The sequence below is a fragment of the Megascapheus bottae genome, chromosome 29, assembly GCF_031878675.1.
Source record: "Megascapheus bottae isolate mThoBot1 chromosome 29, mThoBot2.hap1, whole genome shotgun sequence".
NCBI lineage: Eukaryota > Metazoa > Chordata > Mammalia > Rodentia > Geomyidae > Megascapheus > Megascapheus bottae.
In genome coordinates this window covers 2,174,868-2,201,129 of record NC_143537.1, presented here as the reverse complement: position 1 = coordinate 2,201,129, position 26,262 = coordinate 2,174,868, and the positions used below count along the sequence as shown (strand labels likewise).

Below are 26,262 nucleotides of genomic sequence, written 5' to 3'. Positions count from 1 at the left end.
ATGGTGTGCAGGGAGTCTGTCTGTGTAAAGAGATAAGGATGGTGGGATGTTATAAGGTGCAGTTTTCCATTCATTCTTCTCCCCCCTGCATACATGTACATATACACATGTGTGTATGTATATGTACATACATATACTTGGAGATCTTTGCGGCACAAATGTGTACATTTTTCTCCCATACAGTGGGAATTTAAATTGTACATTTTTATTCTCCTGAATCACTGTGCTGAGACAGGATCTTTCTAGTTGACAGTATTATAGACCAAGACTTCTGACAGAAAAGCTTAAGGCACTGTATCAATAAATTAGATAATGTTGATAAACCAGGATTTTCAGAGAGAGAGAATACATTTCCCTATTACTTGACCCTGAAATAGGATCATACTTTCTATAAAGCTTTGTAAAACACATTTTCCATCATATACCTGTGTGACTGTGTATAAGTGTGCAATTCATGTAATTATGCATATGAGTACATATAGATGGATGGATGGATGGATGGATGGTAGATATCTGTAATTCTAGACCATCTGAAGCATTACAAAAGTATTTCTTTGGGAGAAATGCTACCATTTGTTTAATTCTTCTGGACAACCCATCATTTCCAGAAGTTTTGTTTCTATAAATGGTGGGTCAGTAAATATCCATAGAGTGCAATCTGTGGTGGTTTCTTGGTTTGTCTGGTTAGCACCAGAAGCCAGCAGGAGAAAATTATTTAGAATGACAAGGACTCCTCCTCCTAGCTGGTATGTGAGCATAGAATGCCAGGCTAATTGAGGCAAAGCAAAGATATTTTCTAGGCAGCTGAAGAAAGTGGAGAGAGTTGGAGCAGAGGAAACCATGGAAATGACACGAAAGAAAGCCCGAATGCTGTTACTCCATAAACTGGGAAAGGGCCACAGACAATTAAAACTCTTCTCTGAAGTCTCAGCTGCTATTAAAGGGCCAGCCAGGTGTCCAGGGTAGAAGGCTCTGGAAAAGTTCCAGAGTGCCAATACGTAAGATCCACCCGTGAGAAAGGTTGTGAAATTTATGCTACCCAGTTCCAGAAGAAGGAAAGAGAATCACAGAAAACGTGGTGGTTAGAATTGTGCATGGGGCTGGATGGAGCAAGACCCTTTTATCTTCTGTTCATGTGACGGCCAAAATACAGAAAACCTAATCCAAGGAAGAAGGCGTTGCTCTCCCCGTGGAAGAAACCCCAGCTACAGTTAACAAGGTCAGAAGGGTCGTCGTTCAAGGTCCTCTCTGTCAGCCATCCTTCACGGGAAGCAAGCCAAGAAAAGGGACGCTCGTGCGCCTAGAAAAAGCAAAATAACACAAGTGCCAGGTTCCCAGCTAGGCTCCCGGCTCGCACCCTCCGCAGGCCAGCCAGTCCTGGGAAGCCTTGTGAAATGCAGAGCATTTGCTAAGGGATTCTGGTTCTGAGGACCTGGGATGGGGGTTGAAAAGCTCTATCCAGAAAAAATTGGTAACATCCAGGAGCCCACCTCAGAAGCCCTGGGATAGAAGTGCCCGCAGGCCCGGGTCAAAAATGTCAGTGGAGGTCAAGCAGATCATTTCAGTGATGGGTCCTGAGGAGGAGGAGGAGGGGGACAGATGGAGGTTGGGGGTTCTGGAGGCAGTGTTTATTCTTTGTTCTAGAAAGAAAATAGTTCACCCCACCTTGTGTGATTGTCCAGTACTGCTGTGGGAGATCATATCTATATAAATAAACATTAAAATATGACATATAATGCATGTATAATATAATGCATATATACCATATTAGATTATTAGATATCATCTCCTAATTTGCATACATTAAACTCCAAGCAATGCATTCTTTACATAAGTGTCTGCAGGCTACATGAGATCTGTTTGTGACATCCATTTGATCTCACCTTTGGTTGTTTTTTTGTTTTTCTTTTCTCTCCCTGCTTTGCCTCTTCCTACCTTCTAGTCCCTAAGATGTTTTGAAGAGAAGACATGCTGGTAAATAACTCTGTTACCTTTGGGAAATGTAGATGTTGTAAATAGCTGGAATAACAGTATGCTACTTTCAACATCGAATGCACCAATAAATCTAAATTGAGCTGATTCCATTTGGAAGCAAAGGAGGAGAAAGCTTGCTGTTTGCAAGGTTGTTCCCAACAGCCATTCCTTTCCTTCCTTGAATCACTTAAAATACTTCACACACAATCTGGTCACCTGCAGATTCAGGATAAAACCAAGGCCAGAACACAAGTGGTCCTCTAAAGACTTTATGGAAATGTAGAAAATACAATCCGGGTCAGTTTATACATCGTCATTAATGATTACTAGCATAGTTCTCCCCCCCCCTTTTTCACTATGACTAACAAGTATCATCTAGTTATGAGAGGCCATTATACAAAATCATTAAAACATGCTTAACTGTACCGTGTTAATTATGCAATGATAAATTATTCTTTATTTCTTCATTAACAGTATTGTAGCAGTAGAATTAGCATTGTTTGTTCCTTTTTGCAGAAAAAAATCATTAATATTAAAAAATGAAAATTCTGGAAACTTAATGTTGTGGAATGACAGTTTTAATTTGATTTTTAAAATCCTATTTGCTGATCCCCTCAGCTATAAAAGTTTAACCATTATGTCACTGTAATTACAATGGCTGTTTATCTTTCCTTCCATGGCTCTATCTAGGTTCTGTGTTACAGACTCAGGGCTGGCTCTGGGCTCTGCAGGCCCCAGGAACCTCTTCCAGCTTCTGCGAAGTTGAGTCTAATGGGATCACGTCCGTCTTTTCCCGTCCATGCTCCGTTTTTGAATCAGTGCGTTGTTGAAGAGTAATAAACTCTTCAACACACACGTCGGGAGCACTGCACTAGGCATTGTGGGAGGCAGGAAAGCATTCTAAGTAAATATGTGTGTGTGTATATATATGCCTTCTGGTATCAAAATTTAAGCATGAAAAGTAGGCATCATCGAATGTCATTAACACAGAGCAAGAGATATTCTCGGGTACAGCTCTCTGGGCCTCTCTCTCATACGCACATACATCTCCTTTTACTCTTTGTTTTCTTTTCTCTCTTCTTTGTGTTTTCTCTCCTCTCTTGTTTGTGTGTCTCTTCTGTTTCTCTCTGTCCGTCTGAATCTCTCTCTCTCTCTCTCTCTCTCTCTCTCTCTCTCTCTCTCTCTCTCTCTCTCTCTCTCTCTCTCCTCTCTCTCTTCCCCTCTCTCCCTCTCTCCTCTCTCTCTCATACACATACATATGTCTTCTGTTTCTCTCCTCTCTCCTGTCTGTTTCTGGCTCTCTGTCCTGTTTCTGACTCTCTGTCTCTTGCTGTCTGTGTCTGTCTATCTGTCTGTCTGTCTGTCTGTCTGTCTCTCTCTCTCCCCTGATCCTCCATCTATTGATTAAGACATGGGGTGGGGAGGGGGGACATGGGGTTTTCACAAGCCTCCCGGGTGATTCTGACATCTGCTCAAGTTCCAGAGCCACAGAATGGGTGCAGGCAGTGGTACCTGGTGACGGCGGGCCACGTGTGGCTCTGTGGTGGTCACACCCGTGGGCAGCCTCCTCTCCACCCCTGACTGTGTGTGAGCTTGCATTCATTTCAGAACGCCTTCCCTGGGCAGTTGTCACCTGCCCCGGGCCTGTCCGCCTGCCTCTGTGGATGAGCTGCGCTCCTGCTCCTCAAAACTTCCACACAGGTAGCGGGGGGGGGGCGGGGCTTGAATAAGTGGAAGTGTGCGCTGGTGACACAACTGCCACCACCCCCACCCCTGCCTGCCCCAGGGAGGAGGGGCAGCGTGGATCCAGGCGGGAGTCGCTCCTCCATGGCAGAAATAGGTCACCCGTAATGGATGGAATACGCAGGCCTCAATATTTATATCCCTCAACAAAGAAATCCTAAACCTCTTTGATGAAGCCTCCCCCACAGGGCTCTGTCCCTGGGGCTGTGGGTGTGGAGATGGCCTGTCGTGAATTCCTTCTGACTCTTCTGTTTCACTCTGTAATTGCTCTAATTTGAAAGGTGCACATGTTCTCTCCCTCCAAGAGACAGCGCCGTCCCCTGGGTTTGCTGAGGCCACCTCCGGGCACTCTAGAGGAGCAGCGCAGCTCCGGGGGAAGGGAGCGGGGGTCGGAGCCAGGCTTCTCCTCCCACGTGGACTGTGGGCCAGTGGCCCTGAAGTGGAACCTGAAGGTGGAGCCTCTCACCTGGCTTTGAAATGTAGTGCAGTTACTTGGGGGTTGGATCTGGAGGGAAATTAGAAAATCTAAATCAAGGACAGTTCCGGATGTGATTGCCTGGGAGGGAAGCTCTCCCGGGTAAAGTTGGCATGTGTGTGACGTGTGTCTGTGTGTGACAAGTGTGTGTGAGTGTGACCAACGCAGAGGATGTGTGCAGGCACCGTTCTGTATATGAAGTATGTATAGGAAGTGGACATGCGATGAGCATGTGTGCCGAGTGTTGCATGTATGTGATTTGTGTATGTGCATGACATGTGTATCTGTGAGCTTTGTATGTATGTATATGCGGGTGTTGCTTGTATGTGGTGGGTGTGCTGCACGTATCTGTGTGTGTATGTAATGTGCTATTCATGTATTGTCTATATGTGGTGTGTATGCATGTGTGACGTGTATGTCTGAATGCACACAATGTGTCCAGTGGGATATGACACAATACAAGGCCCACTCTCATGAGTTCTGGGGCCCAGAGATGGTAGAATTTGCCGAGCCAGTCACCAAACAATGCCAGACAATGGTCAGCTCTTTCCCCTTTCCCCAGCCTGGGTGTGGGGCCGTCTTGGTGGCAGCAGGAATGTCACTTCACGCCCAGGGTCTTGTTACCTCCACGCTCAGCCTTACAAGTTGAAGTTTGGCAAATCATTGTCTTTGCTCTCAGCGCCCTTAGACTTTAGACCAAACAATCCATAAACTAGGCAGCTTATTGACAGCCAGTGCTCGTTTTCCCAGCTCCCAGAGCTGGCCGAGTGCAGACTCAAGGCTCGGGAGGCAGGAGGGAGGGGCAAGCCACCCTGTCCTGCTCCTTTAACCAGGGCTCAGAGCCCACTTCTCAGGGCCCGGCTTTCCCCATGGCCACAGCCCTTCTCTACCCACTGGAGGTGGGGTTCAGTGGAGAAGCATGGGTCACATATCAACATCAGAATATTGCAATGCTTTCTACCATTTCGTTTAAAAGAAATAAGCAAGCACAAGTAGCTCTGTGTGTGTGTATGTGTGTGTGTGCGCACGAGCATGTGGGCCCATGTATGTAACCAGATAGGCACCATATTTGTGTCTGACAGAAGCAACTCCTCCAGTCCTTGTTGAAGTACAGGCCTTGGAAGGTGAGAGGATTAGCAATCTCATTCTGCCAAGGGAGTGAGGAGAGACTAAGACGAACTCAGAATTGGACTTCTAATTTTGCTCACCGATAGCAAGAGGAGTTGACACTGGAACCCACACTATCAGAATGGATTTCTGAGGTCCGGCTCTGGAGTATCACCCCAAAACAAAGAGAAGCAGATTGAAGACGCGGATTCCAAGTCTGTCTTGCTTTAAAGCGGAAGCCTCCGCATTCCGCCTACCCACCACTCTTTAGAGATGCTCCTTAGATATAAATCTCCATTCGGGAAGTTTTCCATGTGGTGAAAGAATGATCTTGTAGCCCCAGTGTTTATTTCCAAATTATTTATTATTCTATCCCATCTTTAACACATGCCATCCTCTACTTTTCTGGTACAAATTTGTAAAAAGAAAAAAAAAGTCTCCACAAATGCTGTATAATTCTGCTCCCTTTTCAGCAAACAGCTCTGTTTTCTTAGTTTGCAACACGTCTTTGTTGGCGAGGAGCAGGCCCAACCCAGAATCGCCAGGAAGCAGCACGCCTGTCGGAAAAGGGCCTTGTGCCTGGAAGGTTGATGTTCCTGAAGGGTTAGCGGGAAATGGACACTGCTATTTGCAGAAGGAATCAAAAGACTGCTGTTTGGCTAGAAGACTGGAGTAGAAGCGAGCAACTTTCAAATTAGTGCTGTTACCCATGGGGAGCACGGGCTCCCTTCCCTTCCTTATCAGCCTGCTCTTCATTTTATTCGGGGATGGGGTGGACACGCTCACAACGTCCTGGCTGTTCACTGCGTAGGGAATTATGCCCCGGGGCCACGGAATCTGTGGTCACAGCATCCACCGGCTACAGAGCAACCAGAACCGGGACTCAGCCACAGGGCTGAGTTTGAACATGTCATGTTAGGGGCGTTAGCACCACACAAGACGCCCGAGAGAGGTGTCGGATGAGATGGAAACCGAGTTAATAGCTTTTCAGCCCCAAGTTTTATTGTGTCACGACTCCTGTGTTAACAGGAAAGCAAACCTCCTGTTAAATAAAATGAGGCCATGTGAATGCAGAGAGGGTGGAGGGCGTGGATGCTACCACTCAGAAGCAAGAGGCCAGAGGCTCACAGACCCAGCCTGGCCGAGGCAAAAATATAGTTTTCTACCTGACAACCAAAGTGAAAGGACTGGGTGTGTGGTTCAGGTGGTAGAGTACTTGCCTAGAAAACGTGAGTCTGAGTTCCCTCTCCAGCATTTCAAAGAAGTGTGTGTGTGTGTGTGTGTGTGTGTGTGTGTGTGTGTGTGTGTGTATGTTGGGGAGGAAAGGTAGGGAAGATGATAATGTTAGAGGGTCTTTGCTAGATGTGTGCTGAGATATCGGGGTTACAGAATTGAGGATCATATTTGTCCAACAAGTCCACTTCCAAGTCAGTCATTGTCTGGGCTTGGAGAACGTGAGGTTTCCTGAGGTCAGCTGAAGTGGAAATGGAAAGCATATGGTGCAGGTCTGCAGATGGTTCTTGCCGGCGAGCACAGGAGGATGTCAGGACGCTGGCGGGAGCTGAGAGTGAGGACTGGAAAATGCCTCTGACTCTTGCCTCCTCTCACTCCGCCTGCTACTTCTCATTCCATGTACGGTGGGAGCGTTTCACAGTTTCCGTGAAACTCCGTCGTCTCTCCTTCATAGGGGAAGACTTCTGTGTTCCCAGAGAAACGACCCAGATGTGCCCACTTCGGGGCCTGCTGCCAAGAACTTTGGCAATGTGGTAGCCAAGTCCTTGTGCTAGGACACTGGTGTGGCTGTGAGCAAGTCTTACCGACGCTTGAGCCTGATTTCAGCTTCCTGGAAGCAGAGCCCATGTCTTATTCTTCTTCCTGTCCATCCCATTCTTACCAGCTCGAGTTACCAGAGCTCCCCATGCAGAGGAGGCTGGAGGCAGAATTAAGTCAGGTACATTTCTCGGGGAAAGTCTGACTCCTTTCCTACTTCAACCAATCGAGCTTCTCCTTTCTGCATCTCTTTATTACAACGATCATTTATCATGATTGTGAGATGGCAAATTATCACTAATCATCTCAAGGAGAGGTGAAAAATTCCCCTGGAATGAATTTTAATTTAAATTTGATTTTTGTTCTCAAATCACTTAAAAACACTTGGGTATAAAGGGGGGGGGAAGGTGTGTGGGGTTGGGGAGTGGGAGGGGTTAACCCAGATAGAGAGGTCATAGAATTTAACCTTGAGGAAGAGTTTCAATCCACTCATTTTATTTTGAAACATCTTATTACTGAAGACACAATTTGACTTTTCTAAAACTTGGATAAAGAGAACTGGAGGGTTTTTTTTTCTTTTTTTCCCTCTCCTCTGTTCTTGTTTTCTTTTTGTCTTGGAGGAGAAGGAAGGATGGGGAGATGGAGGGACAAAGAGTGACCACATGCAGCAGTGGTACTCACTGGACACTGGGTTGAAAATGAACCCTCCAAGTTGTGGGTGGGATGGGAGGGAAACGGTGTGTGAGAGTGAGGGAAGGGTGACATGGCCCAGAAATGGACTCATGACCTCTTTTCAATAACGGTGATCCCTCTGGACATCACCTTTACAATAACAACTATGAGAACTAAAGAAGAACAGGAGAGCTGACCACATACAGAGCACCTTCTGGAAATTTCCTATCATTTCCTTTGCATTACAGAAATGTGTTATTCTGATTTTTTTAAATTAACTGAATACCTGAGAATGGACAAGGGTTATATGTTGGTAGAATATGGAGGTTAAGGCAGTTATCTGAATGGATATGTAAGCTTTGCCGTTTTAATGTTTTGCCTTCTATGTAATCCTGTTTTATAGGATGTCAGGCAAATGACATGCTGTTTAGAGATATAAAGTAATTTTTGAGGCTCAGCAATTACAACATTTCCATCACATAAATTAAAAGGAACTAAATACCAGTTACATCTGGCATATTAACGATAATTTGGGGAGGATACCAAGCAATTCATAAAATGGCTGAATGGTGTTGGTGTGTGGTGGTTTGAATGAGTGTTGGTGTGGGGTGGTTGAATGGTGTTGGTGTGGGGTGGTTGAATGGTGTTGGTGTGGGGTGGTTGAATGGTGTTGGTGTGGGGTGGTTGGATGGTGTTGGTGTGGGGTGGTTGGATGGTGTTGGTGTGGGGTGGTTGAATGGTGTTGGTGTGGGGTGGTTGAATGGTGTTGAGCTGGGGTGGTTGAATGGTGTTGGTGTGGGGTGGTTGAATGGTGTTGGTGTGGGGTGGTTGAATGGTGTTGAGGTGGGGTGGTTGAATGGTGTTGGTGTGGGGTGGTTGAATGAGTGTTGGTGTGGGGTGGTTGAATGGTGTTGGTGTGGGGTGGTTGAATGTTGTTGAGGTGGGGTGGTTGAATGGTGTTGAGGTGGGGTGGTTGAATGGTGTTGGTGTGGGGTGGTTGAATGGTGTTGAGGTGGGGTGGTTGAATGGTGTTGAGGTGGGATGATTGAATGGTGTTGAGGTGGGATGATTGAATGGTGTTGAGGTGGGGTGGTTGGATGGTGTTGGTGTGGGGTGGTTGAATGGTGTTGAGGTGGGGTGGTTGAATGGTGTTGAGGTGGGGTGGTTGGATGGTGTTGGTGTGGGGTGGTTGGATGGTGTTGGTGTGGGGTGGATGAATGGTGTTGAGGTGGGGTGGTTGGATGGTGTTGAGGTGGGGTGGTTGGATGGTGTTGAGGTGGGGTGGTTGAATGGTGTTGGTGTGGGGTGGTTGAATGGTGTTGGTGTGGGGTGGTTGAATGGTGTTGGTGTGGGGTGGTTGAATGGTGTTGAGGTGGGGTGGTTGAATGATGTTGGTGTGGGGTGGTTGAATCTGTGTTGGTGTGGGGTGGTTGAATCTGTGTTGGTGTGGAGTGGATAAATGGTGTTGGTGTGGGGTGGATGAGTGGTGTTGGAGTGGGGTGGTTGAGTGGTGTTGGTGTGTGAGTGGTGTTGGTGTGGGGTAGATGAATGGTGTTGGTGTGGGGTGGTTGAATGGTGTTGAGGTGGGATGATTGAATGGTGTTGAGGTGGGGTGGTTGGATGGTGTTGGTGTGGGGTGGTTGAATGGTGTTGAGGTGGGGTGGTTGGATGGTGTTGGTGTGGGGTGGTTGAATGGTGTTGAGGTGGGGTGGTTGAATGGTGTTGGTGTGGGGTGGTTGGATGGTGTTGGTGTGGGGTGGTTGGATGGTGTTGGTGTGGGGTGGATGAATGGTGTTGGTGTGGGGTGGTTGAATGGTGTTGAGGTGGGGTGGTTGAATGGTGTTGAGGTGGGGTGGTTGAATGGTGTTGGTGTGGGGTGGTTGAATGGTGTTGAGGTGGGATGATTGAATGGTGTTGAGGTGGGGTGGTTGAATGGTGTTGGTGTGGGGTGGTTGGATGGTGTTGGTGTGGGGTGGTTGAATGGTGTTGAGGTGGGGTGGTTGAATGGTGTTGGTGTGGGGTGGTTGAATCTGTGTTGGTGTGGGGTGGTTGAATGGTGTTGGTGTGGGGTGGTTGAATGGTGTTGAGGTGGGGTGGTTGAATGGTGTTGGTGTGGGGTGGTTGAATGGTGTTGGTGTGTGGTGGTTGAATGGTGTTGAGGTGGGGTGGTTGGATGGTGTTGGTGTGGGGTGGTTGAATGGTGTTGAGCTGGGGTGGTTGAATGGTGTTGGTGTGGGGTGGTTGAATCTGTGTTGGTGTGGGGTGGTTGAATCCGTGTTGGTGTGTGAGGATGGTTGAATTTGTCAGTGGTCTTTCCAAGTGTGGGTACAGAAACTACATTGCTCTGATTTTTTATTCCCCCTTCGTGTCATCAACCCAACCTGCTGGCTAAATCGCTCTGTAATTTTTAAAACCCCTGCTATTTCCACACTGCGACATGATGTTGAATTTGAGTAGATGGAGCGAGCTCTGCGTCCTCCCGCTGGTGTCTCTGGGATGCGTCTTATAGAATCGGACGGACCTCTGACTGCAGATTCCCCTGTTTTCCATTTCTCTCGTCTCTGGGTCTAGACATGTGGTTCCCAACCACTCGAGACCCCTTTGGAGAACCCACATCCATTTACCAACCATGGCTTCGTTCCCATCTCCGGGATTTAGAGTGGGTATCTTGTCAAAGTCGCGTTCTGATGACTTCTTTCACCCTTGCTTCATTCTTCCTCTCCATTTTTACCATAAAAGGCAGCGACAAAGCCGGACCCACACAGACATCTGCAAGCATGAGGGGTGTCAAGAACGACTTTGGAAAGGAAGATGCCCCTCTCCGAGCTTTTCAGGCAGTTCTTCACGCTGTCTCCCACAGAGGCTTGCTTTCATCCACCTCTGTGGAAGAGTCGACGTGGTGGTCGCACTGATCCCGCAGGACACAGCAGAGGACATTAAGCGGACGTGAGACGCTCGCATCTCCTTGAGCTCTGAGCGATGGGGCCTTGTGTTCCCTGTGACTGATGGCTCTCATGCTTTTTCAGATATACTGCCACACGTTTTGTTGGGGGCCATTAGGAACCTGGGAGATGGGAAGACTTTGAGCTTGATGCCATCGAGTTATGTTTAAATTCACACGGGACTTTCTCTCACCCTGTGCATTTTCCAATATTCTCTTTCGTGTCACCTGTGGACTTACAGCCAGCACACAGAAGTAAAGCACAGGCCTTAATGAGTCTTTTAAAAACAGCTTGATATAAATGAACCCTTAAGATATTGCCCCAGTTCTTTTCTTTTCTTTTCCTAACAAGAAAGAGTAGAGTTGCTTTTCTGTGCGTATGACTCTTCTGGTTCTTGAAGCTCCCACTGTCAACGCTTTTTGGCCAGTGAGTAAACAGTACTCCTCTTCCTTCCCCTGGGGACAAAATAAGATATGTGGACGTCAAAAGAGGAGAATGAGTTCTCAAAGAGAACAAGCTATCTCTTGTTGTCACTGCTGCCCCTCTCACCGTTGGCCACGTCATAATTAGGAGGAGCAAGCAGGGGAGAGCTAAGTGTATATTCATTTAGGTAGGAAATGTCCATGCCTGCCCCAGCATGGGTGGCCCTGCCATGGGGAGTAGATGCAATCAATCCTATGAAGTGCGCAAAGAATGACTGAAAGTTCTTTCCTCCCACAGGAGAATCGCTAGGCACCAGCACACACCTAAAAAAAATAAAGTCGTAAATGTGCGACACTGGCTTGAGTTTTACATCCCCTGAATTCTAGCTTCTGCTCCTGGAGAAGGTCTTTGGTTTTTGTTTTGCTTTTAAAGTACAAGCAGCCAACTTGATTTGTTTTTCTCATTAAGGAACTGGGAGCTACCTGACAATATTAGATTCAGGGCAGTTACATACCAAAGAAGACCTCATTGGCTTTGGGTCCCTTCAAACATTTTCCCGTCTCATCCCCCAGATGACTATGGAAAGCACACGGTTGTCTTTTGCAAAGCTACTTCTCGGGTATTTCTTTAATGGCAGGTTCTCTGCGTGCTTCTGGAGATAAAAACAAGTTGTTCACTCTGGTAGAACACCTCAGAATAGAGCAAGTGATCCCCTGTGGCGCTGTCTCTCTGTCTCTCTGTGTGTCTCTCTCTGTCTCTCATTCACTCACTCTCCCGCTCTCTCTCGCTCTCTCTCTCTGGTTTCTGAACTTGATTCTTGGCCTTTCCTGTCACAGAAGCCAGGCTTTAAAGGAAAGCTGTCTGCCCTGTAGAAAATGTTGACCACATCCCCACGCGTAAGCAAATGAGGGAAGCATTCCCTGCCCCTCACGCTCCGTCTTGTAGGCTCGGAATCCCGTCACCAGGGATGTAGATGTTTTTGCAGAAACTGCCTGCTTCCTCCACTTATTCTGTCTCCCTCTCTAGTCTCACCTCTCTATCCTCCTTCCCGCCAGGTTTCTGGATCTCCTGATTCCAGTGTCTGCTTGGTTCTGTCCTCTCCCTAATTGTGCAGAGAAACTGAGGTCTCCATTGAGGGAGTGGAGGTGGGCTAAACAGAAGGACTTGCACTCACCAGGGTCTGAGCAGGGAGTGGCTTTCTTCTAAGCCACGGATCTTTTGCACATCCTTTTCTTCCTCTCGACGTGGTGCTCATCAGGTGTGGAGGCAGCTGCAGGGGGTTTGTGGCACTGAGCTGGGGTAGGGGAGGAGGAGAGGGAGGGGAGGCTTTTCTGGTTATGGTAACTTCACCAGAGCCTGAAGGACCATCCTGGAAGCCTCCCCGGTGGCAGAGCCTCACGGGCTTTGCCGAATGTGAAGTAGGTGGGACGGGAGGAGCCAGGAATGGGGGTGTGGGGATGAGACCACATACAGGCCTGGGCCTGGCCCTTCTAATCACGCACCGGTGCCACCTATCGTGGCCAGCCCCTGAGGGCAGGTCATCGTCAGACCGAGGACATGGCAGAGCATCTTGGCTTTTCACCACTCATAAAATTCGTAGGTAGCAGATTCTGGCTTTGCCTTTACCACAGCCTATGCAAATAGCTGATTGATGGGTTGATGGATGCGTTGTTTTTTTTTTTTTTTAAGCAGAGCCACAAGGGTTTCTGAAGGGAAGGAGCAGAACACGACTGTGAATTCTCTCACCTTCTGTCTCTGGGCAGGGAGAAGGGTTGGCTTTTTTTTTTCTTTTTTTTAAATCCCCGGACATATCAATATAACTGCACAGGGGAACAGAAAGCAAATAGCCTCTGACCTCTTATTTACTGGTGTATTAAATAACGGTGGGCTCTGTCTTCCACTTTTGTGGATCTTAAACCAGACATCCACCAGCCTACCCAGAGGTCACGGCGATATATTCCCTCTCTAAATATTTTGGAGTGTGTTTGTGCTCAGAATGGATCTTACATGTTCTTAAGAAGAGATACCGGAAACATTAGACAGCTGTTTTGTTTTCTTTTCATGTCCAGCTATCAGACCCTTGCTGGTGAGGGAAGAGTAGGAGGCAAAGGAAGACTCCTTTCTCCTGGCTCAGCTTATCTCTCTTCTTCTCAGGCATGGAGGGCTGTGCTCAGATGTAAATGGCCAAGCCCAGGGTGTGGCCAGGGACCAAGGCTCTGCACTCCTTCTCCAGGGAACAGCCATCTATCAGATGCACTGACAGCTCCTTTGTGCCTTATTCCACCATGCACCGTAATGCAGGCCGTAGCCACTCCCATCCATGTGCACACACACACACACACACACACACACACACACACACACACGTGGGCACACACCTCCAAAGGGCTGCCAGCCACGAGCACACCAGCCCCCTCGAGTGGCAGGATAATCTGAGAAGTTAACAGCAAGTGGGGCTACAGCTCCCAGCATTTGTTAATTAGACAGGGGCCGGCGGGCGGGATGGCTGCCGTGATTCTGCCAGGAGGAGGGAAGCCACATGAGCACCTGACAGAAAAGGCAGTGGGGGCCTCATTCCAGGCAGGAGACTGGACACGAGGGACTGGAGCCAGCCACCGCCATGGCTGTCTCCAGACCACAACTGCCCTTTGTCACTGGCGGGAAAGGTGGAAGCTTAGGGCAAAGAGTTATCATTGTAGTCAGCATCTTCTCAACTGCTTCAAGGCCATTTTTATGACCATGAAGGCGTGAGCCCTAAAACGTGCATCTCCTCACCTGAATGGCCGACCTCCGCTCTGAAGGATGAGTGTAGTGACTGCTTCCCCTCGCAGGCAGGGAAATCTCTTTGCTGAGGGATGGCTGTCTACCGTGGAAGAAAGGGAGAGTGGGGCGCATGAGAAGATTGTCAAGGGAAGGGGCGTGGAGCAGGGCCTCTGCCACTCCAGAGGCTGAGTGAGGCGTTCAGAGCTGAGGCTACGCCCAGCCAGCCCATCGCATCACATCTCCAGACTTGACTTTAAATGCTAGAAGTGGTGCAGAACAGTCAAGCCTACAGAAGCGCCGTGGCTCTCTGGGGTTGGTGCCCACACGTTGTCACGTCGTGTTGTATTTGTCCGACAGTTCCCTGGAAGCTGTCTTTTTTCTTTTTTTACACCAGTGTGTAGTATGGAAATTACAATAGGAGCAGTGGGTGGGAGAACTTCCGTTATCGTTGCCCCCTCTGTCTTCTGGAGCCACATAGTCAAGAGTTTTTCCTTTCCATCGGAGGAGTTTGAGCCTCCCTAGGACGCCGTCATAGTTTTTTTTCTAGAAAACCCCACCAAGTAGAGCCTTATTCATTTATTTCCATTTTTGCTGGAGGAGGAACTCAGTTGGCAGAGCCAGGCGTGATCTGTGAGGGTCATGGTATCCCAGGTACCCCTCAAAGGCCTCAGCGGCTGTGGACCCCAATAGCCCATGGCATGGAGTCCCACATGTTGAAGTCATGGAATGGGGATTAAGGGCGGGGTGGGGGGACATCTGTGCATGGCATGCAGGGAAAGGTGTGGTGGCACCACTGGCATGGCCATTTCCATCCTTGCAAGGATCCGAGCTCTAGACTCCCCCGGCTTTCCTAATGTTTCCTACGTGGGGCTAGGGGCGGCCCTGTTGTCCTGGGGTTGACCATAGACGTACCATCCTTCTCAGGGCCAGCTGTCGATCCAATTTACTTTCTGTGGCCCGGGCCATGTTTGTGGATGTATACAAACAGTATACAAAGTAGGGGATGATCCTGGGCACGCAGCAGTTCCCGAGATCTGAAAATAACAAGGAGGGGGGCCTTGAGTTCTGGGGCTTCAGGGCCCGGTGGCCTCCCCACGGGCGTGCATACAGTTCAGCTCTTTCGTTTACAGAGACAAGCCCGGCTCCATGTGGTAAATAGCCAAGAAAGAGCAGAGGATTTGTGGATCGCGGAGGGGAGAGTTTTCTGACATATTGAGGAGGCAGCAAGCAACAGTAGCCCGGAGAAAGCAAAATCATTACCCCGGCTGTGGGTTGTATTTTCCATTTTAATTAAAATTTGTATTTGTCCATTCTGTCCAGGCCTTGGCCCTGTGGTCCATGCTATTTTGCATGGCAAATGGAATCAATAAGAGCCTCTCATTTGGAGCTTGGAGACACAGGGTGGTTTGATGGTTATTTGCGAGGCAGAAGGCTAGTGTTTTCCGAGCCATGCCGGGTGTATGGAATGGGCATTGCCCTTCCAGGCCGAGGGTTGTCCGACAACAGGCTGTGGGACTCCTGCTTGCAGTCCCCGCCTTAAGATCTCTTTCTTCTCCGCTTCCCTGGCACAGTCACGGCTCCTCCGCAGGCTTTTGTGTTTCTCACTCTGCCCAGAGTGTCCTCACAAGGCAGGGGCCAGCACAACTTAGGCTAGCAAGCCCTGTGTCCAGACCCAGGTCTGCAGAGGAGAGGGGTTTCATTAAAGGCTTGATTCAAAAATGATATATATATATATATGTATATATATACATATATATGTATGTATGTATCTCAAGAGAGGGTTAGTCATGCTGATATGTGTTATTAATCCTAGCTACTCAGCAAGAGTCCATCAGAGGGTTCTGGCCTGATCCAGCAACAACAGGGGACCCTATATGAAAAAGAAAAAATAACTATGACACAGAACAGAATGAGCAGGGGTGTAGCCTCCTAAGGCCCTGAGTTCAAACCCAGCCTCAGGGGAAAAATGAGAAGAAAGGGACTAGAAGATTGTTTGAGTGTCAACAACAATCCCTTCTATGTCATTTTTCCCCAGGCCCAGATAGGCAACATCAGCTGAGGTATTCCTATGTGAATTGTACATATTTATAACCATGGCCAATGAACTAGTCATACCTGTGGTTTCTGTCTTTCTTTCTCCCTTTATTTTTATTTTAGTTTTCTTTTTAAAAAATTTTGGTATTGGTTTTCTTTCAAACCCTTCTAGAGCAAAATGTCTTTTTGCTTTTTTTTTAAATGTAATTAAAGAAGGATAAAAATCAATTTGCCTTGGAATTGCTTCGTAGCAAGACCTTGCGTTAAAGTGACAGAATTATCCCGCCGTCTGTCTTCATCCGGAAAACCAAAAGAATGAGGCTTTGTTGTTCTGCTTTATTTTATTTTCACTATGGCTTCCTCCCCCCCACCATCCCCCAACTTCACTCCAAACCTATTAAACAGCAAGGAAGTGAATTGGCTGTCTGGGTTCTTCTGTTTACACTGCTTGTTTGGAGCACCTACGAAGCGCTTGCCAGGCGGCTGCGTGGGGAGGAGGGTGTCTCTCTGCCCGCCTTTGCTCACGGGCCTTGCCCTTTTCCTCTGATGTCCTCAGGTCTGCGTGGCCCCAGAGTCCAGGCTCAGCCTGACACGACTCCCCTCGCCCGGCCCGGGACCATGGACGTCAAGGACCGGCGCCACCGTTCCCTGACCCGAGGGAGGTGTGGCAAGGAGTGTCGCTATGCCAGCTCGTCCCTGGACAGCGAGGACTGCCGTGTGCCCACCCAGAAGTCCTACAGCTCCAGCGAGACCCTGAAGGCCTACGACCACGACAGCAGGGTGCACTACGGCAGCAGAGTCACCGAGCTGGTGCACAGGGAGTCCGACGAGTTCCCCAGACAAGGTAGGCAGGGCCCCCTCTGCACGGCCTTCCCGCCGGGCTGGCTGCCCTGACCCCCGTGCCTGGCCAGCGGAGGCCTCCCCGGCTCCCCTGTCCCTCCCCGGCTCCTGGACACGACACAGGGCCATGCCTGCTTCCTGCACACGGCCTGTCTCGGTTCTGCGGCCTGGGCCGCTCTGACGCTGTGGGCCTGGGTGTTGACCGAGCTGAAAAGGCCACCGTGCACAGCAGACCCCGGACTCTAGATCCCGCAGCCTAAAATGGCTGGAGAGGCTGCGCTTGCCCTCTCTCTTCAAATGCCTCTCCCTGAAGCCCACTCCCTCAGGCGTCCACGAGCGCCAGGCTCTGCTGTGGCATGCACGCTCTGCCCTCTGACATGGACTCGCTTCGGGTAACTGGTGTTGACAGAGAGCCAGGCACATCTGTTAAGTCCAGCTACTCGGGAGGCAAAGACAGGAGGATCGTGGTTCAGGGCTGGCCCCCGCAAAGTCACCTCCAAAGCCTATCTGAAAAGAACAGCCACCGCCCCAACAAAATACCCCACAAAACCTCATGGGGAAAGAGCTGAGGGTTTGGTTCAAGTGGTAGAATGCTTGTGAACTGAGCACAGAGCCCTGGGGTCAGTGACACATAGCAGGGCCTCTCCCTGGTCAAAGACACCGGGAAGGACCCCGAGGACTGCACGGGATGTCTCCCCCCGCCAAGATGGGCTGTCAAGTCTGAGTTATCATTTCCCCAGTGTTGGCAGACACATTTGTCCATTCCGTGGACCGCACTCACTCACCAAACCTCACACCTATGGGAGGCTTTTGATGTATTTCAGCGGGAGAATGTATTCCCCCCAGCCACTTGGTCTGCTTCTGTGGTTGGTGTCCACGCCAAAGAATTCTCTGATCACCCATCCCAGCATTCCCTCAAATGCAGAGGAAGGAAAAGCAGTGCTGGGGGGGGGGGCAAAAGCTCAGTCACTCACCCCACATCCTGCCGTACAGCAAATGACAGATGGATGCTCTACCCAGAGTAAAGAAATGGTCAGAAGGGGGTCATTCCGCCCAAACCCCGTGTCTTGTCCCAACACTGCTAGGTTATTGCACCGTTTATTTCATAAGCCTCACTCTGTGTTTCTTATTCTGTGTTTCTAGCCATAAATGTCACCACCAGGTGTTTAATTCCTAACGAGGTCCCTTACCTTAGGATCCTGTTTCTATCTCCTCAGCTCCTTGACGTTCTTTAAACAACATCTTTCTCATTTCATAGAACGCATACATCTGGATGTTGTTCATTAGCATCATGCCGAGGATTTAGAGAATCCCAGTGTAGAGGTTATTTATTCAGAACACAAGCGTTATATGTTCCCTTTTACGTCTAGCTCCCACACTTGTATTTAACAAGGATACTGAGAAAATCAGCAGAGAAATGGTTAAAATGGTCCCTGCAGACCTTTGGAGGAAATGGTTTTTATTTAATCTTTAGTCTTATTTTCTGAGTTATCGTCATGGAAATGAAATCCATACCTGAACCTCTAGTAGCAGTTGGGCAAGGAGCTTCTGGAAAATGGCTCTCAAAAGTACCTTGGAGAGGGGAATGACTTCCACACATTTTATTTTGTTTAGTTCTCACCTGTCCCCAAATAGCTGATAGCTGGAATTAGATAAAGAAAAAAGAAAAAAAACAAGAATCCTCCTGATGTAATTAATAGAGAGAGCCCTTGAGTCTATAAAATGAATAGTTCCCACCACCTGCCTCTTCTTCTCACTGAGATGAGATCCTGAAAGTGAGAGACTACAAATGTAGTCTGAAGTGCTTAACACTCTGCTACAGTGTGTGTGTGTGTGTGTGTGTGTGTGTGTGTGTGTGTGTGTGTGTGTGTGTGTGTGTGTGGTGTGTCATGCTGGACACACAGTCTCATTGATTTTGGGCTGAAATATCAAATATATTCTCTTCCTCTTAAGTCTCTGGCAAAGGCCAATCCTGGCCCCTCACTTCCTGTATGCTGAGTTGTAGGTTCCAGATTCCTGTCGACTCACGGCTGCTCTGTCCACCTTTCCTGTATTAGTGGTTACACAAAAGGAACCTTGGTACTGGGATTTTCCTCCTCCAGTGTCACCTTTCTTCCCTGTGCCCCTCTGTCCTCCTCCTTTGGGAATAATGACAGTTGCTCTGCCCTATCAAACCCAAGGGCCATGTCATTCACAATTCACACACGGCACGTGTTGTTAATGAGCCCATATTTGTTTGTGTTATGTGTCTGCATGAATTAAAAATTGTGCAATCCAAAAGTGGAGAAGAAAAGGCACAGGAAAGTATTTGCATATGCAAGTGCAATTCCTTCTGAAGACATCTCTGAATGTATGCATGGAAATGCCATTGAAGTCTGAGTGGATCACAGGGATGGGCTCTAAAATTGAACTCCGCAGGAAGTCAATAAGCACTTATTTATAGAGGGGAGGAGCGGGTGATACAGTCTGGCAAACAGGCAACTTGAAACCCAGCCATGGAAGAGAGGGTTAAAATAAATTTTACACTGGCTGATGATAGTGTATTTTGTGAAATAGCACGCGTTTCTCCATTTTACTTCCTTACTCATAAAAAAAAATCAGCATCACCTTAGTAATTTTTAGCCTAGAGATACATTAACAAGGATCAGAGCAGGTTGATTTCCTAGAGCATTCTTATTTTAAAGCCCAAGACACTATCACCAAACATACTTCTCACACACCTCGAGCAAGCATGGCAAGCCCAGCCGGGCAGTTCTGCAGATGCCCAGAGAACAACCAAATCTGCCAGCCAGTAAAAGAGACCTGGGGCCTGACCTCAGGCCTCCTGGGCTCTTCTTGGTTGCCTGTTGAAGTATCTAATGACAGAACGTCCAGGCCTTGGTAGGAGAAACCCTGACCAGCCATCCGCAGGGGAAGCCCCTTTCATAGCCAGCCCAACCGCGCTCACAGCAGAACCTTCTTTGGCCATCGAACATCCCCTAACCCTCTCCTCTTAAGAGGAATCTATGTAAATCTCCTGTCTGACGTCTGTTGTGCTGTATCCTCCTGGTGAGAAGGAAGAGTAGGCCTGACCCCGGGTCCCTGGCCATGGGAGACATTAGTAATTAGTCAGTGACTAATCTGCTAATTAGTACCTTAGTGGTCCTAGAGGTAGTGCCCCTGACACAGGACTCAGCTTCGGCTACCTAGGCATACAGAGCCCCCGTCCAGCCTGGGAAATAGATGCCACGTTGAATAAGGGAGGTAAGCCCTGCTCCCATGCTGACTTGTGTGCCCCGAGTCCAGAGTGAGGGCACAGAGCTGTGGAGGGGCCCCACGCGCCGTGGGCTTTAGAGCCGACACGGTGGCAGAGGGGTGCTCTGCCTCGGCATTGTTCCACGGCCACACCTCCAGTCTGCATCCACATTCACCAGGATTGGCACCTGGTTTCAGGGTGGACTTCGCAGCCCCAGGGAAGCCACGGGATCCCCACACAGGGGAAGTCTTCGTTGCCTGGCAGCTCAGGACCTCAGCTTAGCAATGTGGAGATGCCATCCCCTCTTTGCAGGTGGGGAAACTGAGTCACGGAGGGAGGAAATGGGTCCTCGGAGGCCACAAACAGTGGAAGAAGCAGACAGCTCGCAGACCTCAGGGGCTGGGTCCAAGAGCTGATGTCCTCCAGTGTATTGGGTCACTTGCTCAAGCCAAGGATGGAGGGTCCCAGGATGGTCAATGTGCCTCGCTTTGGGAGAGCCACCCCCTTAATCCATCTTAATGATATAGGAACCGCAGTGCCTCCTGTTGACAACGCACATGAAACACCCGTTCTTATTTTCCTACATTCTCTTCTGTTGTCTCACTCACTACAGCCATTTTTCCTCCGTCGATTTTATTGTGTGTGTGTGTGTGTGTGTGTGTGTGTATGTGGTGTGTGTGTGTGTACACATGTGGTTCTTTGATTTTTTTTTGGACCAGTGCTAGGTCTTGAACTCAGAACTCCCCATTCTTGCTTGGCATGTGTTTTGTTTGTTTGTTTGTTTTTTATCCTGTAAGGCTGGAGATTTACCATTTTTGCTAACACGTCCACTTCTAGCTCTTGGCTGGTTAACTGGCAATCCGAGTCTGGTGGTTTTTTATTCCAGAGCTGGCTTTGAACCTCTCTCTTTTGGTGGTCCCAGTCTCACGAGTAGCTGGGGATACAGGCAGGGGCCACAACTCTCTACTGACAGAGCAAGGCCCACCTTGAAAGGGAGGAGTGCAAGCTGAGCAGCCAGTGAGCACCGACCAGCCACCCCTTCCCCACCTTTACCACATTCTGCACAGCCCCTTCACAACAACAGTAGCCGGGGAAGGTGTTGCCATCTTGTGGGAATAACATGGTTCACCTGAACAGATCTCACTTGTCTCTGTGCCTGCCAAAGGCCAGTGCACCAGGGAGCTCATTCCTCAAAACGCTCTCCTTTCTAGTTTCTACTTGAGGTCTCTTGAGACGGAGTGAGATTGGACTCTTTCCCTGTGTGTCAGGCTGTCTGTTTGGGTCAAGGTTAAAGAAAGAATTGTGGGGGAGACGGGATTTTTGAAAGGACGTTTGCCATCACACAGTCCTTTGGTTCTAGAAAAATGAATAGATTTCACTAACATGGTCATGCACTTCTCAGAAGAAGAAAACTTGCATCTTTGGCCTGAATTTGCACAGGCCCTTCAGAAACTTAAGTCTCACTGCGAGGGTCTTTAAAATAATGTGGGCAATAAATTCTGCTCTGTGTAATTTGGCATAGCGTAAATGTAACCCATGTTAATTAGCTGAAAACTCATGAGCTGCTAGCAAGCTAGACAGTGTGTTGTCTGTATTGATTAAATTAATATTATCTAAGATAAATGCCAGAGTACTTTTGGAAACCCAGAAACAATTTTTCAGATGTCTGTAATTGTCTTAAAATCGTTACGTTTTCACCTTACCGGAGTGGTAGTTACAAAAGTCCTCCTTTGAAAACTTGCCTGCTTGAATTCACCTATGCATGGGAACTTGTAGGTTTTAGTAAAGCTGGAGGATTTTTGGTTAGTACTTTTAAGAATAAAAGGCACGTTTTATGTTTACATTTTATTCTACAAAATATGCATATTACGTTGAATATTTATTAGAAATTGAAAGATTGCTCTCAGTTCTGTTCCGCAGCTTTTCCCAGTGCAGCTGTTTGAACTAAGGGCTCTGTTCCTGCTCAGGTCAAACTCCCTTAGTAAAAGTCTCTCCAGGTATTACCAACACGTCACACTGTCACATATTCAGTGGTGATGAGCCACTGGTGCTGGCATTTATCATTACCGTCAGCTTGGTCCTCTTGTTTGCACGTGTGCAACAACATGAAGAATGTCCTGTGCCACGCAATCCTGTGCCCCATACACTCAAATCCAAGGGTTTCTCTTTCAGTTCATTAGCAATGCATCTGACCCCGCCCTGGGCACCACACCTTCTCTTCCACAAGGTGAAGCTAACTCACTCACTGTTGCCCTGTTTTTCTTCCTCCTCCTCCTCCTTCTCCTTCTTATTCTTCTTCTTCTGGCTTGAACTCAGGGCCTGGACACAGTCCCTGAGCTTCTTTTGCTCAAGGCTAGAGATCTACTACTTGAGGCACAACCCCACTTCTGGCTTTCTCTGTGCATGTGGTACCACGGAATGGAACCCTGGGCTTCATGCATGCCAGGCAGGCACTCTACCAGTAAGCTACATCCCTATCTCCTGCCTTATGTTTCCAAAGGAATAAATTATGCTGTGCGGTAATTGTAAGTTGATATCTGCACACGAAGACTTGCTTGTCAGATGAGTTTACAAGTTTATTTTTTAATCAATGATTGGAAGAAATACAGTAATGTGGTGTCACTGGCGGCAGTTCTTAGAGATGTGACTTCCATGGCATGTAAATAACTATATATTTTGGACTGAGTTTAATTAAGGGAAGACTTAATCCATATAATCCTTGGATGAAAATTAATCCATTCTCGTGACTCTTCGTGTAGTAATTTGGAGACCATGTCATTGTGGGAAAGGGGGAAAAAAAAACAAACTAATCTTATCTGTGTTCTCAGTGCTGGGATTCATTACCTTGTAGGAATCTATCTTTATTTTTCAATAAACTATAGCCACCAGGCAATAATCCTCTGGGTAGTTGAGTGTTAGTTGTGCATTCAGCACGGGGTGTGGCTTTCTGGGCTTTGTCTTGCATTCCGCCATCTTGAATTTCAGTGGCAGAATTTCCTGGTCCAACCCTTGACCGCTTCCCTTCTCTGTGCTGTTTTCTTCAGGATTTCCATGGTCACTGTTTGCGCTTTCCAAGGCCCTGTGGCTATTGTCTTTCTCCCCAGGGAGATGGGGAAGGCAAGAGAGGACAGTAAGAAAGAAGACTGAGTGCTGAAGGTTAAGTTTTGTGGAAAGCAACTATTGAGCTGACATCCTTGAATAGATGTGAGAGTCTGCCAAGGAGGAACTGTGCCCTTGAAGAGGCAAGATAGGATTCCCACACAAGGTCCAGAGGTTCAGAGGCCCTGAGGTACCAACACTGGGTTGTTCCAATGATCTACAAGTTCAGAATAACTGAGTGAGAAGCAGGGATGGATGAGGGAAAAAAGGAAAGCATGGAGGAATGTTAGTTTGCAGAGAATGTCACAGGGAGACAAGACAGCCACCAAGGTAGAAGCGTAGAGGTAGAAAGGTCTCTTTCTTCCTGATTGGCGCAAAGCACAGCACCATTAGTTGGCATTAGGTGGGTTGTGCGTGTGTGTGTGTGTGTGTGTGTGTGTGTGTGCAGCACATGCTTGTGCTATTCCTTCACTTGGTAGTCTCCCAAGAGAGCTAAAGAAAAGGAAGAGAGCTGCTGCCCCGCCACGGGCTCCCACTCAGTGAGTCAGACTCCTTCCCACACAGCCTCACGTCAGCCCTGCGGGCTCACACATCTGCGGGGAGCCACGAGAGTGAACGGTGAGGGTGCACACGGGTGTTCAAATGGAGGCCGCCCGGGGCCCATGCCATGATGTGCAACCAGTTTGTGCTGGGGATATTCTGCCATTGCTCCAAGCACTGTCTCGTGCGTGGTGAGAGGCAGGGAGCAGTCAGATGGGCCGCGCTGATGCCCAGCCACAAACTGTGACTCTGTTTCCTTTCCAACACCTTTTTGTGTGTGGGACGTGTGTGGGGGGGTGGGGGGGAGCAGAGACACCAAATGTGAAGCCTTCCTTTTGTCCCCCTGACTCATAAAGAGCTGGCGTTAGACAATTGCCGTCCCAGGGGGGAGCATTCCAGGTTAAAAACCGTTGGAAGCATTTTCTTTGGCATTCCCCCAGTCTGTGCGGGGCGTCCCTGTGATGATAAGGTTTGCTTCATGTCCTCAAACGCTCTGAATTTATTTGTCACATGTGGAGCCAAAATGTTGAATCCATTTAGAGTCATTCCAGGGAGTTCAATTTGTTTCTGTGGATCTATTGGTTGCGGCTGGAACACTGATGGAAAGGTAGAAGATTACACTTTAACATGTTCATAAAAAAGAAGAAAAGGAGAGAAAGATCCGGGCCGTCGCCGGCTGCAGAGGCATAGGCTAAGCAATTCTCCCCACAGCCATCCACCTCACCACTTACCATCTATCATCCAGTCTGTCTTATTCTCTCCCTCTCTTATGACCTATGCATTGAGCTACCTCCACCGGGGGCGGGGCCTCAGGGCGGGGCCTCAGGGCGGGGCCTGGCACAGCAGAATTTGCATCTCCAGGCTCCTCCTCTTCCCTGTGGTGGGAAGACCCCTAGTTTGCTTTTAATCCTGGACCCTTTGTGTGCTTCACCCGTTGCTCATTTGCTGAATGAGATGGAGACAAAACACACAAGCTGGAGTTTTGCCGTCTGGTCTCCGGTTATCTTTTCCGAGTTCTTCCTGACAACCCTTTCTGAAACCTCAGCAGTGTTCAAAAAGCCACAGAAGGTGGGATTCGTTTCTGTGTGAACTCTTTGTTTTCTTTCCTTTTGATAGTGGTGATGGGGTTTGAACTTGGATTTACTTGTCACGGGCTGAGCCCTGCCTCCAGCCCTTTGTGTGTTGGCTCTTTTTGAGATAAGGATTTACTTTTCCCCCAGAGTCTGGTGTCACGGGAATGATACGCATGCAGGGCCCGGCCCAGCTTTGTCTGCCAAGGTGAAGGTGAGGAGCTGGCAGCCACCAAGCTTTTGATTTATGTATCCCATGCACCTGGCAGGCCAGGCGTGTTCCACAGATAAGGAACACTGCTTACTGTCCTACCTCAGTTTACCACCCTGGCAGGGATGGCACACCCTAGGTAAAGACTCTGAGCAGGAGGTGCCCCCTCACAGAGTGCTCTGAAGTCTCACTTTTCACAATTAGCACACTTTTGGTTGGTGTTTCTCCTGCGTCAGTTCAGTGACACCTGCTTTACAAGGGTGAAAGCTGAGGATCAGGGGTCCTTGCAAATCACATCTAAGGGGGCCTGGAGTGGAGGAGACGCACAGAAAAACCTTCAGATAGCTAGCAATCTAGTGTCATTTACATTTTAAACGAGTCACCGGTGGTTTTCCCATGGAAAACAGCTGCCAAGGCACACAGCCCAAATGTGGAACCAACACAAGCGCCCTGTTCTGGACGAGTGGATAAGGAAAATATGCTGGGTTTACACCATGGAATAGTAGTCAGCCATAAAAAAGAGCAAAATACTGTCCTGTGAAGCAACACGGGTACAATTGGGGGAGCGTGGTGTTGAGAGAAATGAAGCAGGCACAGAAAGACAGGTGCCACAGTTCCTCACTGAAGTATGGAAACCGAAAAGCCAGTCGTGTGGATGCATGGCACGGGGCTTGCACAGGGATTGTGGGAGAAGGGCGAGGAGGAGGGGGGGCAGGAGGAAGCTCAGAGGGAACTGGGGAAGGAGGCCCTGGGGAGAGGGGAGCCTGGCGTCATTAATGAACACTGCATGCACAAATGCAGATGGCACAGGGTATGCCGTGCATTCACAGGTGTCAAAATGTAAGTTAAACCTTGAGATAAGGAAAATAGGCTCTCTACCTCTTACTGCACCTCAGATTTCCTTGGACAGATGAATATCTTTGCCCCTTAGGAGACCACATGTCCCGGAGGTGGAGGGGGTGCGGGAGGGCCTGTGGGGTTAGCAGGTATGTGCTCACAGCGTCGTCGTCGTCAAAGGGGGAGCAGGGTCTGAACGTCGACAGGCAGGCGGAGACGGGGTGAATTCTGACAGCCGAGGCAGCGAGTCCGCTCCGGGATGTACTTAGATAACAGGGTGGGCAGGCATCTGGGGTCTGATTGTGGATCTTTCCTGGGAGTGTGGGGGCCTTGGCACTTTGTCCCCAGCCAGGGGTGTCTACTCAGCCCTCCCCTCCACCCTCGCCCAGGACCAAGCGCTGCTGGCATGCTTCCTGGCCGTCTTGCACCCCGAGATGTGATCCTTCTCTTCTAAAAGGTGCGTTCACACCTTCATGCCACTGTGATCCTCCAAGGGAAGGGTGGGTGTGAGGGCTTGTTCTGCTATC

General features: G+C 48.7%; 1 protein-coding gene across 1 annotated transcript in view; it reads left to right on the top strand.

Moving 5' to 3' along the window:
* Tenm2 (teneurin transmembrane protein 2) overlaps nucleotides 1-26,262 on the top strand; it is a 705,632-nt gene that overhangs the window by 125,562 nt on the left and 553,808 nt on the right. Inside the window, 1 exon segment of the mRNA XM_090321035.1 lies at nucleotides 16,460-16,747. Coding sequence (XP_090177161.1) covers nucleotides 16,522-16,747 — 226 coding nt within the window. The 5' untranslated portion in view covers nucleotides 16,460-16,521.